A 19061-nucleotide genomic window follows, 5' to 3' on the forward strand; every position below is an offset into this window, starting at 1 on the left:
AATTTGAAGTTTGAAAAAATGGACCGTGGCAAGTAGTGACAACACTATTGACAGTATACTAATACAGAGCCACAGCGCAGCCGAAGAGCAAAACGGTAACTGCCACATTCCTCAGCAACCAAACATCGAAATACGTCAGTTGTGTGCAAACTTTTACCAACCCTAGTTTCCTCGTTGTATTCAGATTATTTTGTATCGGAAGGATATACTAATAGAGGGTACAAATACGTAATTTACAACCAAGAACCTCAAGAAGGAAGTAAAATTATATCTTTGTTACGAAATTTATTATTATCATGAAGTTACGATTAGGTTATTTACATCAAAAGACTATGCGAAAAATTATATTTGTGAAGTTACAACTAAGAATAGTGAAAATGTAAAACTATATCACCATAGATATGGGACATGTCCCGTAAGAGACATCTGGCAACCCCAAATAGGCACAGATTATATTCTATATAATTTGATTATTTCTTTACAAAAGTTAGTTATCCAGTTTGTAGAAATCATGGTGTATATCTACATTGTTATCCTAGTGGAGTGGATCAAGCTGCATTCTATTAAATGTTCTACGACCATGTTGTTACTAAAAAAGTAATGGTTTTGTCGCTGGCCCAATGAACCATGTGATTTTGTTCTGTGTTTAAATGTGCCAATATATTTTTTACCTTCCCTTACATTTTCCTTATGTTGCTCAATTCTTATTTACAAGGGTTTAGCGGTTTGGTTTGCATAGAATTTATTGCATATTTTACAAGGTATTTTTCAAATACTTAATATTTTATGTTTAATACTGTCTTTGATCATCAAATGACTTGAATAATTCTGCCACCGGTACAAGACTAAGACGCTACCGTTATTCTATGCATGACGTACAAAAGTAATGTTCTGGAACGTACCCTACACATTCCCCGACATCAGCTTGCACACAGTGGTATATGGTCTGAATTTCATAAAGTCTTTTATATAGGAGAGCCATCTGGCAGTGAAGTTACGACAGGTAAATTACCAGCTGGTTGGGGTGAATACACGCCCTTGAACCTATCACTAATTACTCATGAATCAAATTAAATGTTATGTTGGTTGCTGAGTCACAGATCAAGCCGACACACGCATTTGATAAATCTATTATAAATGCGCGGGATCACGTAGAGAGCCTCTCTGCAATCTTCTCAGGTAAATACGAATCTCTACACTACGCAAAGTGACTGTTACTGGTGCGATAGGATATGAATGCGCGAGATTGCCCACAAGGATAGAAACGCTTGTGAACGTCACCCCTTAATATAGATCAATGAAAGTATGATTGTCCTTAGAGAAAAGATGTTCCCTACATTAAGAATCCAAGCCAAACTGCACTCGTAAACACAACATTGTGAATAAGCGTGAACAAAATTTATTTACATTTTGTTTGTCTATTTGTTCATTCATTTATATGTTTATCGTTTTCTTTTTTTCAGGTAAGATGCTCTCCATGAAGTGGACCAACGTTAGGGACCGTTACAACAAATACCTGAAGAAGCTTCAAGAGAAGAATTCTGGATATAGAAGGAAATCCTTCAAGAAGTACGTATACAGCGACCAGATGAACTTCCTTCTAAAAAATAACGTGAAGAAGGGAACAGTGTCCAGTACTGAAACCGAGAGAGAGGAGACTGGTAACAGCGAAAACTTGTTCGATAACTCACCCTCTAACAAGAAACATATCCAGGCATTTGTCAGCCCCATACCATCAAGCCTGGGGAACATGAAAAGGCCAAGAACAGGCGTTCCAGACACGGAAAAGTATATTATGCACAAGTTACAACAACCGGAAGACCGGCATGTCAGTTTCTTCAAGAGCATCTTACCCACTCTACAGAAATTCGACGACAATGAAACGCTCTTGTTCCAAGGGGAAGTGATAAGAATGATTCAAGATATTCATCGATCGCGAATCACGAATCAGTGTTGTCCTCATCCATGTGTCTCTCAATTTGGTTCTCTGGAAGAACGAATCTTGAGACACGCTCCTCCGCCTTCTTCTGGTCACGGGCATCCTTGGAATCCAGCCACCCCCCAGGAGAACACTACCTCGACATCGACGCCTGCAGTAGGATCTCCTGCATCCAGTTCACCGCAATCCATCGTTTCCTACTCCGATCACACGGAAAACCTGGACTCTGATATTTCTTAAAAGATATGGGCGGTGTTATTTTTTTTTTTCTGTGAGGTGTACTGATATAATATGGTATTGTGTATTTCATTAGCGTGTTCAGTTGAAGACAAGATTATGCGTTTTGTATCCACCCATTTTATACTCAAATAAGTAAACACGTTTTCCTGTGTATGTATGACTACTTAAAACTATAGTTATGTACAAATATTTCCAGTTAAGTTGAAAACATCAGGGTTCCTTTTCTTCCTTTCTCGAGACAACTCGGAGAAGTCTGCTGATAGCTTCCAACTTCTGCTATCCCACTTTTCTGCCCCCTACTCTTTATTATTTATTATTTTCATTAATTACTTTTAAGAAACCATTTTAGTATGATAATACCCCCAAGAATAGAAGCACTTGGTAAACACTACTGTAGAGACACAGCCTCAACCAAAATGTATATCATATATTCGATAAACTGATATATTTTTCAGTATTAGCAGTATCTCAATAAATATCGACATTTTTTTCGAAAATAATAAATCATCAAATTAGACCTGAAATGGAAAATTACTTTTGATCTTTATCCATTCCAGTTTATGTAAAATAGGAATAAAATCGGGTAGAAATGAAAAGCAAAGGTGTAGTTTGGTTTTATTTGTAACCTGCAAATCTTGAACTCGGACATTGTCAAGCAAAGCCGAGAGCAAAATAATGATAATAATTAAACTCAACACATATTTTCTAATTCTGCTTCATGGACAGCCTTTTCACTTTCTAAAAGAGAAAATTACTCTTAACTTTCCATCACATCTCCTTCCTCACAGTGTTGAGCAAATTCGTATCCATCGAAGCAGTGCGACAGTGACGTGTTGAAGTATGACGTCATCAATGTCGTCGAAAATAATGTGTCAAGAAAGTTTGGTGGAATCGGACTGGATAACGAATCTAATATCATGCCATGTTCACTGTAATTTTTCTCTCAATCCATTTTATCGTAATCGATAACTGTAATTCATGACTCGCCGAGCCATCATGTTTTTTGTTTTTATTCCAGAGGATAATCCTACTCGTCTTTGGCACAAAATTCTCCCTGCATATCACGCTAGTTAGTTTAACAATTACACTGCTGGTTTCAACACTTACATAACAAAATGGTAACACTTTTCCCCGGCTGTCCGAGCACTTTCGGCAACTGTTTAGTCTATGGTCGCATGTAAGCAAAAGAATTCACTTACCCTGGCGGTGCTGCTGAGTGATCGATGACATGTATTCTTCGTTTCATTCATTCATTCATATACATATCTGGGGTTAGTTCCTTTCATATTTGCATAATTCATTTGAATTAAAATGTGCTCTTGTGTACATTGTCGAGTCGTTCGAGCAGACTGAGCGTCCTGCATCAGTCACTCCCGTTTTTAAATGTATATTTTTGTACTTTTTCCTGTTATGAATCAAAGCGGGAAAAATCGTCTAATTGCGGCTACAGTACAACGTCACCAATTACCCAGAGGTCTCACTTATATAACTTGCAACAGCAAAATACGAGTTCCACAAGATCAAAACAGAACCCCATACATCTGTGGCTTGACCTTCCGGGTAATTTCACTGAGCATTGAGTGACGCCTTCTGCATAGCTTTTATCATTCATTTATTTATTATTTATTTATCTATTTATTTATTTTGGTCTGCATTATACGATTCTTCTTTCTGATCGTGATTTTACTCCTCTCTTTGGTCTTTGATTTTGAAGGTTATTTTCCGCGTTCCTTTCTCTGCCCATCTTCGATTTTTTTTTTCTGACTAATGCCGAACGATGTTATTCAATGGAAGAGTCTCACTCCGATCAAGAGTGGGGCCTCGACCTACAGAATCTCTCCTCAAGCTAGGGTCCAGCCATCACCTACATCAAAATTGTCTGGTCTTAGCCGGAGCGAAATATATGGGGTTCATTGAAGTAGTGTCGATGATTACCTCTAAGGACCAGTTACGCAATATTCTTTTTTGACTGGAGACTAATCTCCACCCGCTAAAAATATATATATATATATATATATATATATATATATATATATATATATATATTATATATATATATATATATATATATATAAACACGCACATAATAGGTAAACGAATAAGTAAGCAAACGAAGGAATAGATAAGTGAATAAACAAATTGATAAGTAAAATATGAACAAATAAATATCATCATCATCAATTAGGGACATACTCGTACACCAGGAAACGCGTAGCCTCACTCGCACGCTGGCACCAGTCCTCACGGCCTCTCCGAGCAAACTTCCATGCCTCCACCCTTCCCATTCCAAACGAATCTCGACAGGTTTGATCAATTTGCCCCAGCAGCAATGAATTCTGCGAGCTTCCCCTTCGTCCTCTTCTCCATCGAGGGTTGTCTTATGTGGAGACAAATCCTACAAATAGGATCAACATTAGGGAAGCTTGCAACATCCATGTATCCAGAAATGACGTACACGAATTATGCTGGAGGTAAAACGAGTTTCACATTAGTCTCTGATGTAATACGAAATAATTCCGGCGATATACCATGATTATGCGAAAGCATTTAGTATTAAAGACATCGAAACAAATAGATAAATGAACAAATAAATGAAGTGAAAAGTATTTTTTTTTGGCACTTTTAACTGCTAGTAGCCATACGTAGTTATCCTACCCATTCCAAACCTCTCTACTATTAGCTCAACGGCTCCACCTCTTCGACGTGGTATCGTCCCCGAAGACAGAAACGGTAGTTTTTGCTAACGAAATGCACCAATGGTCGCTTATTGGAGATTATAATTTTAATTTTTAGTCTCTGGCATTAGGTAACAAAGTGTAACATATTACTCCGGTTTTTCTTCTTCCTCTAACAGAATGGTACGTTTTCCCTTCATCCATTGCCAGTATCAGAAATTAGAGATTTTTTTTTTATTTACTCCGAAAAATCACAATATAATAGGCGATAAAGGTTGTGTATGGCTGATGCTATGATGCATGGGGGGTGGGGGATGGGGGTGAGGGAGTATGTATGAGAAATAAATTGACGTAGCCCGAAGGGATTTCTCCCCGTTTTCTCCTTTTCTGCATGAGGGGACGGAGAGAGAGAGAGAGAGGGGGGGGGGGGATCGCCGAATTAATGAAGCGGACTGGCTGCGGATGTGCTGTGTCTTCGGACACTACTTCTGACCCAAGGCAATGGACAGGTTGCAGGGATGACCCGTCATCCAGGAGGTGCCAAGGTGTGAGGGAGGGAAGAGGGAGGATGGGAGTGGAGTATGTAGGGGATGGAATGGTTGGGAGTGGTTTCTATGCATTTTTCTTTTTGGCAACCTTCCATGTAAGGGGGAAAAAGCCTTTGGTATATGTATGTAACTCCAATACTAATTTAACCCTGTTGCTACGACGACGATTTTCGCAATAACCAGCGCTTCTCTAGTCTGTATGGATGTCATTCAATTTTATAAGTAATTAATTCAGTCTGTGCCCCTTATGGCTGCATATCATAGTTGTGTATCTTAAAGAAGACATGAGGATACTTTTTGCATAATCTGCTTTCATCAGCTAGGAAAAAATAACTATTCAAATGAATCGACCTGTTGCATAGGACAGTTTTGGTTATTGTTTACGATAGATCGATTCTACAAAACACGATTCGTAAAAAGTACCACCTAGTAAACTCATAATTATGGGTGCTGATTTTATCTATACAAATATGAACAGTTATTTTTCAAGTTATTGTAGTAGTATATATATTTTGAAATTGATGTATAGGCTTTTGGAACTATAAGATTGTTGAAGATAAACCGAAATAAATTATCAATTCGGGAAATACTTGTCAGGTTTGATCGGCTCACCTGATAAACGGGTAGTGAACGATGTAAACATTGGGGCGTATGTCATGTCACAAGACTGGAGGATGACGGTAGGGGTTGACTACGAAGAAGACAGCCACAGTAAGTTTGAGCATTATCACAGAAATTAACCCTTTTAAGTAAACAATGATAAAAGGTAATGAATACTTAATGTGACAATGTATGGTGACAAGATGAACATGTAACACCGCCTTCCGTTCAGCCTCATATCTAAGACTTGAGTCTAATATTTTTTTTTACTGGTGGGACTTATACTCTATGAATGCCATATTTTTTCGTGTCAGAGAGAAGAGGTGTATGTCTTATTATTTCTATGATGCTAATAGGTGAATAAAGTGAATGGTTTGCCTAGAAAGTGTAGACAACAAAGTAGTAACTGGATACTTTCTGTGGTACTTGCTTGGCTTCAGAGTTCAGGTCTTGGAGACAAGAAAATATGAATACATTCGAGGTTTTCCTCATTTAATTTACATGATCCAGAAATAAGATATAACAATAGCCTCTCTCTTTGATGTTGGTATTTATAATGGAACCAGTCCTTATCTTATGAGCAATTAGGCCTAACAATGTTTGAATGTTGCCAGCAAAATGGGGCAGCCAGTGAGTTTGAGTAAGAGAGAGAGGCAAAATTAATGCAATTGGAAGATGAATTGTTACATATTTAAGGTTCTAGTTATTCTGTTATTGAGCCTATCATAGAATTTTATAGGATATTCATGAGTGTGTACGTACTTTTAGCTATAGACTATATTATAGTAATGATTGCGTGCATTTAACCTAGTGGCAAGTTGTGGAGCTGAAATATGAATTATACCACATGGAAGTTAAGGTAAATATGATAATTAATGTAATTAATTATTATTTGCCTTTGTTTCTTTTGATTCCTTAAGTTGTTGGACCATACCAATGAAGTTTTTAGTTATCGTAGATCATGAAACAAGTGAAAAAGGGTTTTGTAATCTGTATAATAGACAAGTGAGGAAGCTAAGAATTTATAACTGAAGTTTGATATTATTCACCATTAATTTCTTTTGAATGTGAACTGAAAAAAGTGTTTGTGTTACCACACATGAGGTGATGCATGTACACATTACATAGTGACTCGATACATCAGTCATATGTCAGAATGAGTATAGTCATTTGTGGCTGCAGAATCTGCATGATAATTTGATATATTAGGAGCCAGTGGTTCTCAACCTTTTTTCTTGGCCATGTTCCACCTAATCACTGATGTCCCCCAATGTGGTATACAATTCTTATAATTTGAAAAATAAACTCCCCCTTTAGCTGAAAAAGCATAAAACTTTGGTTTAAGACTACTTCAAAAGAACAAGGCATCAATGAAAAGAAAAAAAAAATTAATTGCCCACCTCTGGGGTGTACACCCCACATTGAGAAGCACTGATTGTAGACTTAGAAAAAACTTTTGGTACTGTCATTCATGAGAGACTGCTAATTAAACTTGACACTCATGGAATGAGAGTTAACTTGATAATCTGGATCAGAAACTGGGTGAACATTTGGAAGCATGGAGTTGTTCTGAATGGTAAAACTTCTATTTGGAAAGATGTTATGAGTGGAGTTTCTCAGGGTTCCATTCTAGAGCCACTTCTGTTCACAGTATATATCAATGACAACTTTAGACTTAAATCTACAGTCTCCATATTCGCTGATGATACTAACTTATGTAAAATAGCCAATGATCATTGAAATCAATTGAAAACTTAGGGAGATTTAGACTAAAACAGTAGTCTCAAAAGTGGCCATTGAAAGTGTAATTCAAGTGTAAAATTATTGATAAACGTAAAAGTATTTGTCTCAGTAAACAAATGGGATACTCATTTGACTTCAAAAGTACAATTGTTTTCATCCAAAGATATATATCACTAGTCCTTACATACTTGTTTCTGTTTGGTCTCCAGATTTTATTAAAAACATTGGAAAGAGTGCATTGGTGAACCACAAAACTCGTACCAAAAATAAGAAACAGAAAAGTGAAAACTACTTAAAACATTTGAACCTATTATCTCAAAAAAGGTTGAGACACAGTGGGAATTTAATACAAGCCTTTAAGATTTTAATTTTTAGCAATGTATTAGGGAGTGGTTATGTATGAATGATATTTTGATGCACCCCAAAATGATTTCTCCCCATCTATTTTCCTGCATGAGATGGAGGAGGGGTCACCGATTAATGAAGCGGCCTTGCTGTGGATGTGCTGTATCTTCCTGCATTGCTTCTGACTCAGGGCAGTGGGCTGGATACAGGGATGACCCATCATCCATGAGGAGCTAAGATGAGAGGGAGGAAAGGGTGGTGGGTGGGAATGAAATGGATGGGAGTGGGTATAAGCCTTTTGACTTTGGCTACCTCAATGGGATGTATGTGTAACCTAGAAATAGGTGGTAAAAATGATACCAACCACATTGTTATTGAATGGTATAGCTTTTGGCCAAGACAAATGAATATATATATATATATATTTATATATATATATATTTTTTTTCCAGTATTGTTATGGATTGAAAGGTCTTCTGTCACCACACTTTATCAATATAACTCATAATTACCTAAACCTCCACATGGTCTTGTTTTGTGGGGTTAGGGTTGGTTTCCTAACACTATGAGTAAAACTCTAGGCAATGAATATTATTGTTACTGCTACTATTACCACCACAGCTACTACCACTACTACCACCACCACTGCTACTGCTACTGCTAGGGAAGTAATGTGGTACAGTTTCTTCATATTTAAAATGCTAAGAAGTGAGAGGGATGACTGGGAATCGAAGGGGTAAGGATTTCTTTCTCCCATATTAAGGGTAATGGTATGTTGAAAAAAATGAAGGTGGATATGTTAGTCAGAGGGTACCTGCATAACAGAAAACATGTGTTTGACAGTAGTAAGAAAAAAACAATGTTTTGTTGTCCAGTAAGATTAAATATCTGCACTCACCTTTCAGCAACACATCACCATCAACAGATACGGGAGGTCTGGAGCTGGCGAGGAGACTGAGATACAGAAATAGAGTTGACCTAAATTTTTCTTTATTTATACAGAGGCTGTTGGAGAGAAAGAATTGAAGAGGTTTGGGAGCATAGTCGAGGAACATGGAGATCAACTCGCCAACATAATTGAAGCCCTTGGCCCACATCCAGCTCCAGCATGGGATCCATTTGCTGATCCTATTATGGTTCAAGTAAGCTGAGAAGTTGTGAAGAATCTGAAAGATAATGATTTGTTCCTCAGAGACAACTGGAGACAGTTTCATATGGTGGTGCTCATGTCCAAGAACAAGAGCAGTAGATCATAACTAGGGGTACAAAACCCTGAACTTGGGGGTACAAGACATGATAGCCAGTGCAAGGTTTGTATCACTAATCCTTTTCGTATGTTTGCATTGTATTTGTATTGGATGGGGGTACGAGAATTATTTCTGAGATATCAAGGGGTACTAAGGGCACTGAAAAAGGTTAAGAACCATTGAACCAGAGACATCCTCATGCCTCCCAGGGACAAAATCATCACATTTCAGTACCCTAACTGGGGATACCCCTGTGGATTGTCATTAACTCTGGAAAGTGACTTCAAAAGCCATATCATTCAATCAGATGAAGTCAAGCATCTCAGAGTATAAACCCAGAAGAGAAAATCTTCCCAATACACACAAAAACTACTCTAACCAGCACTATAGGTCCCTTTACGTGATGGCATTATAGTGGTGCACAGATCTGACTGTGCCGCCACTATTGTAGTATCAGCTGTGTCTGGAAGGATGCATTTGAACTGATGGAGAGACATCAAGTGAAAGAGCCCTAAAACAGTACCAATACTGAATCAATTTAGTAACAAATGTCATATGCCCCAGATACACTCACCATACAAAATACACCAAACATGTCACTTTACACTGTCCAACACACACATGCAATACATATAGTATTAGAAGAATACTGGAAATAACCAGAGCTTCTATCCTTGGGGGACAATATTGTGCTGAAGAGATGATAGGTAGCAGATTTTTTTTTTTTTTTTTTGATTTTTCTATTTTATTTTTTTTTTTTTTTTTTTTTTTTTTTTTTTGAGTGAAAGAATGCTGCCAGACTCAGGTCTGTAGGGGTGTCACAATAGTTACTTAAATCTTGACCATATAGGGCATAGTATGAACAGTAATATAGAATTTTACGAGAAGTGACTTTCAGGTCAGTCCAGTGGCTATGGCCAGGTACCTCAGGATTGCAGGTCTCCTGCAGGGGATAACAGAGATGACGGATTGATCCGTTAATCATTCTCTTGTCCCAGATCTCTTGCAGAAGACCCACAGCTCCAAGTCATTCAAGAAAGAAATGTTGTGTTGTTGTTTATGTAGGATGAGAGTGGGATTGCCCAGCCTTAGTCATATTCACACAACAACCCGATATTTTTTGAGTGACTTAGGGGTCAATCTGGGGGCTGTTGCCAATTACTTGGGAGCTGTGGGTTTCCTGCAAGAGTTCAGGGGCAATGGATTGATTGAATTTGACCAAGTCCAACTTACACACTATATCTGTTGCTTCTGGCCTGGGGTGGTGGCTGGAGTGCGTGGGTGGTACATCGTTCGGGGAGAGCTGGGAGGGGTGGTGGATGGAAGTGGAGTGTTTGGGATGAAATGGGTGGATGTATGCCTTTGACTTTGGCTACCACCCTTGTAAGGGGGAAAAAGCCCTTGGTATATGTACTGTAGTATGTATCAGTTACTATGCCATGTCACTCATATTTCACTAATTTTTTCCACAGTTGGAACCTTTTGAACAAACGGAACTCTTCACACTGGTAAGGAGCGACAACAAGCGTGTGAATAAAGTGGTGCTGGCTTTGGGTGCTCTGTGCTCTGAAATTGATTTTCTTCTGAAGGAAGCCAGGAATGATTTGTACCCACCAATCATATATTATGGAGAAGGAGGTCAGTACTAATATTCTAAAAGTATTTAGGTGGAGGGTTTTAGGAAGTCGGAAAGGAGAAGTTAAAATGTTTTGAGATGAAGTGTTTGAGAAGTATGGGGAGTTTAAGAGGATGGATAGAGTGGGACATTAGGAGGTAAGTAGGAGATCAAAAACCAATGGCTGACAGATGTGGTATGGGTAGGGGTGGGTGTATACCATGGCTGGCTAACTCCCTTATAAGGGGAAAGAAATCTTTGGTACATGCATAGATAGGTGGATACAAGAGGAATGTTTTAAACAAGGAAAAGATAAGAATGAAAGGTGAGTGGTTTTAAATGGATGAAGAAATTATGTGGTTCAAAGGGTTGTCTTTTTTTTTTTTTTAACAAGTGGATGAAAGGGGTGGATTGCCATAATGTATAATGGCTGTTGGGCCCTGCCATAGAGGTGCTGTATCTTGCTACATTGCCTCTGCTCCAAGCTGTGTATGCATGTTTTCCAATAAGATGGACTTGTAGGATGTCTATCATTGTTTCCTTGATTGTTGGGAACCATGCTGTGGAAGTGTAGCCGAGTGTGGTTCTCAAGAGGTGTTTGTAGACTGTGATTAGTCCTCCTTCTGTTGTCCAAAGCCTGTGCATGCCTCTGATTTTAGTATATTTATTATTGTGTTGAGCAAAGTTGGAGTGAAGGTGGAGGTAGAATGTAGATTGAGAGAAGCGAGTAAATGCCTTGGTGGATTAAAGAGTGTAATGAGGAATAGACATTTGGGAATGGATGCGAAGAGGAGACTGTATGAAGGAGTGATTGTGCCAACAGCACTGTATGGGGCAGAAACGTGGAACATAAGAGAAGAAGAGAGAAGGAGTTTGAATGTGTTTGAGATGAGATGTCTGAGAAGTATGGTGGGGGTTACTAGGCTGGATAGAGTGAGAAATGAGGAGGTGAGGAGGAGAACAGGGGTGAAAAAGGATTTGGGAGATAGGGTTAATGAAAGAATATTAGGATGGTTTGGACACATGGAAAGAATGAGTGAAGAAAGACTAGTAAAAGAGGTATGGAAGGCAGATGTGGAGGGAGTGAACATGAGGGGACGTCCTAGGATGAGGTGGATGGATGGGGTGAAGGGGGCTTTGGGGAAGAGGGGAATGTCTGTTGAGGAAGGAAGGGAGAGGACGGAAGACAGAGGTGAGTGGAGAATGGTTGTATATGGATGATGATGTGATTGCATGAGGAGGAATGGGCGGGGTGGTGGGGGGTGGGGTGGTGTGTGTGAGTAAATTTTGACGCGGCCCGAAGGGATTTCTCCCCGTCCTCTCCTTATATGCAAGGGGGGACGGAGAGGGGGGGTCGCCGATTAAATGAAGCGGCCTTGCTGTGGATGTGTGCTGTGTCTTGTGACACTGCTTCTGACCCAGGGCAGTGGGCAGGGTGCAGGGATGACCCGTCATCCAGGAGGTGCTCAGATGAGAGGGAGGGTGGGAGGGGTGTGGAGTGTGTTTAGGGATGAAATGGGTGGGAGTGTTTTTATGCCTTTCCCTTTTTGGCTACCTCCCTTGGAAGGGGGAAAAAGCCTTGGTATATGTATGTATGTATGTATGTTGAGCAAAGTTACTGATGGTTTCTAAAGGGAGCCTTCCATTTTATTATTTCTAAGCCAATGATCTAGGTTGTCTAAGTAAGCTTGGATGTTCTTAGTTGCTTTGCTGGGTTATTATTGCCAGATCTTCTGTGTAGGTGAACACTTTGGTGTTGTGTTCTGGATCTGGTGTTAGGAAGTCACTTGTGAAGAGGTTGAATAATTTAGGTGAGAGTATTGCTTCATTTGAGATCTGTTGTACAGTTTTTTAGCTCCAGAAATTTGGTTGTTTGGTATTACTCTGTACTGTTTATGAGCCATTTCTTGTTGATGTCATGGATGTATGGTCTGATGTTCTAATTATAGTATATGTCTGTTGATGTTGTGGATCTATGTCTGATGTTCTAATTATAGTATATGTCTGTTGATGTTGTGGATGTATGTCTGATGTTCTAATTATAGTATATGTCTGTTGTTACTGTGACTGTAACCAGTATTTGAAATCCTTTTTCGTTCATGTTTTCTCTATTGCAGTGGAGGAATCTGGAGAATCAGGAGAGATGTGTGGGGAATCTCAAGCATGTTTGGCTCGGATGCTGCCCACGCTTCATCGCATTGCTTGTTATGTTCGACGGGTGGTAGCTGTGAGTCTCAATGTCGTTAGACAACTTGGGGTTCTTTACTCACCAGACAGAAAGTCACAAGTTGTGTTGGATGTGTCTGGTGTAAACTTACAGGTATGGAATATGTGGTAATATATTCTCTCTCTTGATCCTGGACACAGAATTACTATGGATGATGCATTCCTGAATGATTTATATGTTTATCTATTTGCATTGTACTTTGTGTATGGATTTTGCATTAGATTTTTGATTTTGTGAAAAATCAAATAATTTGATCACAAAAGGATCACAAAATTTTCCCATCCTTGAAACATATTTTCATTTTGGTCACAAGAAGTGATTTTTCTTACAGGTGGTATACAGTCAGCTGGGCTTTCTTCTTGGCACCCTCATCACATTGGATGAATTGGTAGCCAATAACTCCATCCTACATGAACACTGGGGCGCATATCGAAGATTCATCAGACAAGTTGCCATGGAACCACAGAGGTTTCAGCTGGAATCCAAGCAGATAAAGCCTGTTGAAAAGCTGCTTAGTGATATTGAAGGAACTGTTATGCATTCTAATATGTTCCAGGTAAGGAATTAATGTGTTAATGAACTTGTATGAGGAAATGCAATGTTCAGCTTACTTGCAGCTTCTCCAGCAAAGCATTGAGTAAGACATGGAGACATTAACATTGCCTCATTGTGTCTGATGCTGCTTCACCACAAGTAGACACTACCTCACCTCCAACTGGCTCATCTCCCACTTTCCAGCTTCAAACCTCCACCCATCACCCTCACCTCTACCTCCCATATCACCCCATCTATATATACATTGAACAACCATGGTGACATGACACAACCCTAGAACAGCACGCTGCCATTGCAAACCATTCACTCTATTCTCTACCCTAACACAAGCTCTACTTCTGTAAAAACTTTTGACGACCTTTAATACACTTCCCACTTCATCAGACACTCCACATGACACTCATCTAACCCAGGTGCCTTCCCAGTTTTCATAACTTTTAAAGCTCTTTGTATTTCATTTTCTCTTATAGCTGTGTCATTTTTCCCAATATCTCCCAGTACCACTATCAGACCTTCTAGAACCCCCCTATTCAACAAATCCCAGAAATACTCTAATCGTCTTCCTTTTATCACCTTCACTTACATGAGCAACTGGCAGTTTGCACCCTTTACTTTTTCCTGTCTACATGGCTCGCCCCCACTCTCTTTTCACTTTCTTCTAAAAAAAAAATTCTTATTATTTTCATAATTTTCTGTCATGCACCTTTTTTTTTTTATGTACTGAAACGCAAACTCATAGATGTCTTTTAACAATATATGAGAAACCAGGTTTCATGTGTAGGAAGGTTCATATAGAACTAGGAAAATCAGGAGATGGATATGAGAAGGGTGACTAAGTTCTCTAAAAAAATTATAATAAATAAATAAATTATGAAAAATGCATTTGTAACTAAATTAGGTATATTTTGGTCTGTAATGTGACTGGATGAAGTAAATGAGTGTGTTAGGGTTTCTAATATTATATTTCTTTTCAATAATTTTTAGACCGTCATGAATCAGAGGTTTGATACAAAGGATGTTGAAGTCATGCGTAATGGCTCCCTACGAGAAGAAATGATGACTGTCCTTCACGGTTGGTGTGGTCAGGTAAGCACTGCAATGTTTATATATGTTTTCCTTTTTTTTTTGTCTTTATTTTGATGCTGTGACTGATGTTTTGTTTAGTTATATCATGATTTTTAATACAAAAGAACATCAGTATTGATCAGTTGTTACATCCGAAGATGTTGACCGATGATGTCTGATGAAGATCATAGTGAAACTATGTGAAAGGATTGTGAAAGATTGATGGGTCAACTATCTTGAAAAGACGAAGATTTTGACAGACAATCCTTTTAGCTTTAGACTTGAAAGGTCATGTGTGTTGAACCTAATTATTAAGTTTTTGCTGTAGAATGATTAATACACTATGAGAGGGAAGGTTGGGTGTACTGTGTATACCTTGATGTGGAGAAGTCTTTTGATAAAGTACATCACAGCTGTCTTATGTGGAAACAGGGGCCTATTAAGGATTGAGATATAATGTATGAAAGAATTTGTGAAGGGCAGGTACAATCAATTAATCTTTTGTTGCCCTGAGTTTCACTAAATGTGGCACCAAAATGGCTGAGAGTGGTTCCTAGAACCTCCCACAGATTTCTCTGGTAAGAAACTTTGGACTGCTGCCTGTGTTGTGTGAGTGTGGGACTGTTTCTATATCATCAACTGAAAGTGGTAGGCAGAGGAAATCAGTCACCAGTTGTCAGCTCCCCATGTGTGAAAAAGTGTAAGAAATACATACATACATATACCAAGGCTTTTTCCCCCTTTCAAGGGAGGTAGCCAAAAAGGGAAAGGCATAAAAACACTCCCACCCATTCCATCCCTAAATACACTCCACACCCCTCCCACCCTCCCCCTCATCTGAGCACCTCCTGGATGACGGGTCATCCCTGCACCCTGCCCACCGCCCTGGGTCAGAAGCAGTGTCGCAAGACACAGCACATCCACAGCAAGGCCGCTTCATTTAATCGGCGACCCCCCCTCTCCGTCCCCCCTTGCATATAAGGAGAGGACGGGGAGAAATCCCTTCGGGCTGCGTCAAAATTTACTCACACATACTACCCCCCCCCCACCCCCCTGCCCATTCCTCCTCATGCAATCACAACATCATCCATATACAACCATTGAACGGTTGAAGTTAATAGAGCTTGGCTCCAGTCCAAAGATTGAGTGTCAGCCCCTCAGGGCTGCACCTCTTGATGGAGGTTCCAGAACAGGTACATAAGAATAGTAGAAAAGGATAAGATGACAGGATGGAGATCAGTGACCATTGAAGATGCACAAGGTTTGGTGCTAGTGTCTATTATGTTTCTTATTTTAGGGTAGTGGGTGGGATGCAGGAATGACCCATCATCCATGAGGAGCTAAGATGAGAGGGAGGAAAGGGTGGTGGGTGGGAGTGGAACAGGTCTTGGCTACCTCCCGTATACGTGGGAAAAAGCCCTTGGAGTATAGATGATGATATGGTTTAACGTCACACACTCCCCCCTATCGGGAGGCTAGGACGGTGCCCCTCACAGATGGCTTTGTAGCGTGGAATTTAATGAACCATGCCCTTGGTTCAACTTCGCTGGTGGCAGGATTCGAACAGCCCTCACCTCGACCTTCGCCACAAGTAACAATGCCCTAACCCGCTCAGCCAGAGAGTATAGATAGATATAGCAATTTATATTAGAAATATGATGGAAAGTACAACAAGTTATACTAACATGTAGCAGATAATGCAAAGATTATGAGAAAAGTGAAAAACAAAGGAATGGGAGGGTTTTAAGAGGTCACGAGAACAAATTAAGAAAGTCTAAATGTCTAAAGGATTTGAAGAAATACAGTTTTCCATACAGATGCATAAATACATGGAATAGCTTAGGAAGTGATATAGCCTAAGCTTGAACAATGCATGAATTTAAATCTAAGTATGATAATTTGAGAATAAGGAAATGTAGCCTTGGTTGGAACCATACATGAATTGGAAGCTAGATATAATAATTTGAGAATAAGAGACAAGATCCAGTGAGCCTTGCTCTTTTCTTGTATAGTGCAATTAGGTAAATACTTACATATATTTGTTACACTATAGGACTTCTGACCTTATATGGGGAGTGGCCAAATGAGACCACACACCTACGTTAACCACTTCGGTACAATGATGGCTACATAGGCGTCATGAGGCGTGAGTGGGTACATAAGGATGCCAGTGTCGGTGTCTTAATTATATATATATATATATATATTTTGTAGTTTTACATGAGTTACCCCCAGCTTCTGTGAAGTGATTTGATCATGTTTTCTGTGTTTATTATTACATACATATACAAGGAAGGTAGCCAAAAAGAAAAAGGCATAAAACCATTCCCACCCATTCCATCCCTAAACACACTCCACCCCCCTCCACCCTCCACCCTCCCTCTTATCTTAGCACCCACTGGATGACGGGTCATCCCTGCACCTTGTCCACTGCCCTGGGTCAGAGGCAGTGTTGCAAGACACAGCACATACACAGCGAGTTTATTGTTACTCAGAGTAAAAGAGAATGAGTAATACAGCAGTGACTTTATATTTTATAATGCGAGTAGTGTGATGAATCATACATATGGCAGCCGATGCTGCATGCAAGAATTTAACTTGTACTGAAGTGGTTAGATAAGACCCATTTAACACATGCTATTGTGCTCTTGCAACACTGCTCCTGACCCAGGGCAGTGGACAAGATGCAGGGATGACCCGTCATCCAGGAGGTGCCAAGATAAGAGGGAGAGAGGAGGGTGGAGGGGAATGGAGTGTGATAGGGATGGAATGGGTGGGAATGGTCTATATGCCTTTGTTTTTTGGCTACCTCCCTTATAAGGGGGAAAAGCCTTTGGTATATGTATATGTATGTATGTATTGTGCTCCATTAATCTGTGCTGGAGCCACTTTGTAGTTCTGTTATTCAGCCTAAACTCTTATTTTACAGATTGAACAAAGTGCAAGTGAGAGCTGGTGGTGTGATTACCAGATTCATGTTGTTGGACTAACAGCCCTTGTGCTTCTTCATCATGCCCTTTTTAACAGTGCTGACAAGAAGATCTTCAAGGGACTTCTGAATCTATACAAAAAGGTAAGAAAAAAAGTCTGGTTTTTGAGTTGTGAGAATGTCTATGTGAAAGTTTTGAACAGGAGCAGCAGGGAGATGTTACTTTGATGTCCACTATCAGATACCCATCATTGGTCCCTTAATTAAGGTGAGGGTGTTAATGGGGTTTAGGAACAAGTAGTCAGGAGATAATCCTTTCCAGTGTCTCTTTTTACAGTGTTACTTTTTTGGAGCACCTACTACTGTTCATGAAAAAAAAAAAAAAAATGGAGATTGTATTTGGAATTCTTTGAAAACATTCGGCATGATTGCTTAATATTGAGTATAATTTGATGCAGCCTTAAGGGATTTCTCCCCGTCTTCTCCATTTCTGCATGAGGGGGTGGAGGGGGGTTGCTGATTTAATAAAGCAGCCTTGCTATGGATGTGCTGTGTCTTGTGACACTGCTTCTGACCCAGGGCAGTGGGGAAGATGCAGGGATGACCCATCATCCAGAAGGAGCCAAAATAAGAGGGTGGGAGTGGAGTATGTGGGGGGTGGAATGGGTGAGAGTGGATTTTATGCCTTTATTTTTTGGCTACCTCCCTTATAAGGGGGAATAAAGCCTTTGGTATATGCATGTATGTATATATGTATCCTGGTTTGTACATGGTGAAGTGAATGTTTTGAAGCATTAACTATAATTTGCTTTTCAGATCCCATGTGTTACTCTAGCTGGCATGTGTGTATGGCTAGGGGAACGTTATATCGTATCTACTGTTCCTTCGCTGAACCATATAATTGACAAGAAGACAATAGATGCCCACCTCAATCACAGAGTTAATTACTTGGCACAAAAGGTGGCAGGGATTTCAAAGGAAGCTCAAAATTACAATCTTCAGGTAAGTTTTTTTAACTTATTTATATAATTCAAAATATATTTAATTGGGAAAGCAAATAAATGTGATATTATTAGAATAAAAATTAGAATATATAGAATGTATTAAAATGTACTAAAAAGGATGTATTAAATGAATGTATTAAATGTATTAGAATGTATTAAAAAGAATATAAAAATTAGAATATATAGAATGTATATGTATGTAGAATATTTAGGACTGTTTGAAGAGGATGAGCTACAAAAATGTGGCTGAGTACTCTGCTTTGAGTCTAGAACAAGTTACTTATTCAGTATGGGAAGCTTGCTGGCTGGGCAGGTTAGGACGTTGTTAC

The 19061-nt window shown here is 39.3% G+C and overlaps 2 protein-coding genes across 3 annotated transcripts in view; both read left to right on the forward strand.

Annotated features, from left to right (window-relative positions):
• LOC143034896 (uncharacterized) overlaps positions 1 to 2773 on the forward strand; it is a 25241-nt gene extending 22468 nt beyond the window's left edge. For both annotated transcript variants that reach the window (XM_076201240.1, XM_076201239.1), the window contains exon 2: positions 1464 to 2773. In XM_076201240.1, the coding sequence (XP_076057355.1) occupies positions 1464 to 2179 (716 nt within the window). In that variant the 3' untranslated portion in view covers positions 2180 to 2773. The remainder of the gene's footprint in view (positions 1 to 1463) is intronic.
• A 3203-nt stretch (positions 2774 to 5976) lies between these two features.
• SWIP (strumpellin and WASH-interacting protein) overlaps positions 5977 to 19061 on the forward strand; it is a 49764-nt gene continuing 36679 nt past the window's right edge. Inside the window, exons 1-8 of the mRNA XM_076201506.1 lie at positions 5977 to 6113; positions 9093 to 9232; positions 10810 to 10975; positions 13070 to 13272; positions 13511 to 13735; positions 14719 to 14820; positions 17729 to 17872; positions 18545 to 18730. Coding sequence (XP_076057621.1) covers positions 6059 to 6113; positions 9093 to 9232; positions 10810 to 10975; positions 13070 to 13272; positions 13511 to 13735; positions 14719 to 14820; positions 17729 to 17872; positions 18545 to 18730 — 1221 coding nt within the window. The 5' untranslated portion in view covers positions 5977 to 6058. The remainder of the gene's footprint in view (positions 6114 to 9092; positions 9233 to 10809; positions 10976 to 13069; positions 13273 to 13510; positions 13736 to 14718; positions 14821 to 17728; positions 17873 to 18544; positions 18731 to 19061) is intronic.

Source organism: Oratosquilla oratoria, chromosome 18 (genome assembly GCF_046742065.1).
Source record: "Oratosquilla oratoria isolate Oo_2021 chromosome 18, ASM4674206v1, whole genome shotgun sequence".
Lineage (NCBI taxonomy): Eukaryota > Metazoa > Arthropoda > Malacostraca > Stomatopoda > Squillidae > Oratosquilla > Oratosquilla oratoria.